This window comes from Sinocyclocheilus anshuiensis, unplaced genomic scaffold (genome assembly GCF_001515605.1).
Source record: "Sinocyclocheilus anshuiensis isolate Anshui unplaced genomic scaffold, SAMN03320099.WGS_v1.1 scaffold12528, whole genome shotgun sequence".
Classification (NCBI taxonomy): Eukaryota; Metazoa; Chordata; class Actinopteri; order Cypriniformes; family Cyprinidae; genus Sinocyclocheilus; species Sinocyclocheilus anshuiensis.
Window position 1 is genome coordinate 1 of NW_015557898.1, and position 566 is coordinate 566.

The 566-nt window shown below is 45.2% G+C and overlaps 1 protein-coding gene across 1 annotated transcript in view; it reads left to right on the plus strand.

Annotated features, from left to right (window-relative positions):
• Positions 1 to 57: 57 nt before the first annotated feature.
• LOC107679346 (myosin-7-like) overlaps positions 58 to 566 on the plus strand; it is a gene marked incomplete at its 5' end in the record, with an annotated part of 973 nt that continues 464 nt past the window's right edge. The window contains 2 exons of the mRNA XM_016474873.1: positions 58 to 179; positions 296 to 427. Of these exons, the coding sequence (XP_016330359.1) occupies positions 58 to 179; positions 296 to 427 (254 nt within the window). The remainder of the gene's footprint in view (positions 180 to 295; positions 428 to 566) is intronic.

Genomic DNA, 566 nt, shown 5'->3' on the forward strand with positions numbered 1-566 from the left:
CTACACAAGAATTAGATATTTAACACATTTCATGATGATATACATCGTTTAACCAAGACCATGAACTATTTTTACACCCAAAGACTGAGGAAGACAAGAAGAACGTGACTCGACTGCAGGATCTGGTAGACAAGCTGCAGCTGAAAGTGAAGGCCTACAAACGCCAAGCTGAAGAAGCTGTAAGTCTAATGTCAAATGTCTTGAGTGTGAAGTTTTGACATTTTCTATTCAATACACTCAGTGCCATGACTGCAATGCTCTGAAAGGGGTTGGATATCTTGTGTAATCCTAACAGGAGGAGCAGGCCAACACTCACCTGTCCAGGTACAGGAAGGTGCAGCATGAGCTGGAGGAGTCTCATGAGCGCGCTGACATCGCCGAGTCCCAGGTCAACAAGCTGAGAGCCAAGAGCCGTGAAGCTGGGAAGGTAACAATAGATGAAAGTGAAAAGTGAAAGTGACGTGACATGTGGCCAAGTATGGTTGCCCATACTAGAAATTAGTGCTCTGCATTTAACCCATCCAAAGTGCACACACACAGCAGTGAACACACACACACCGTGAACA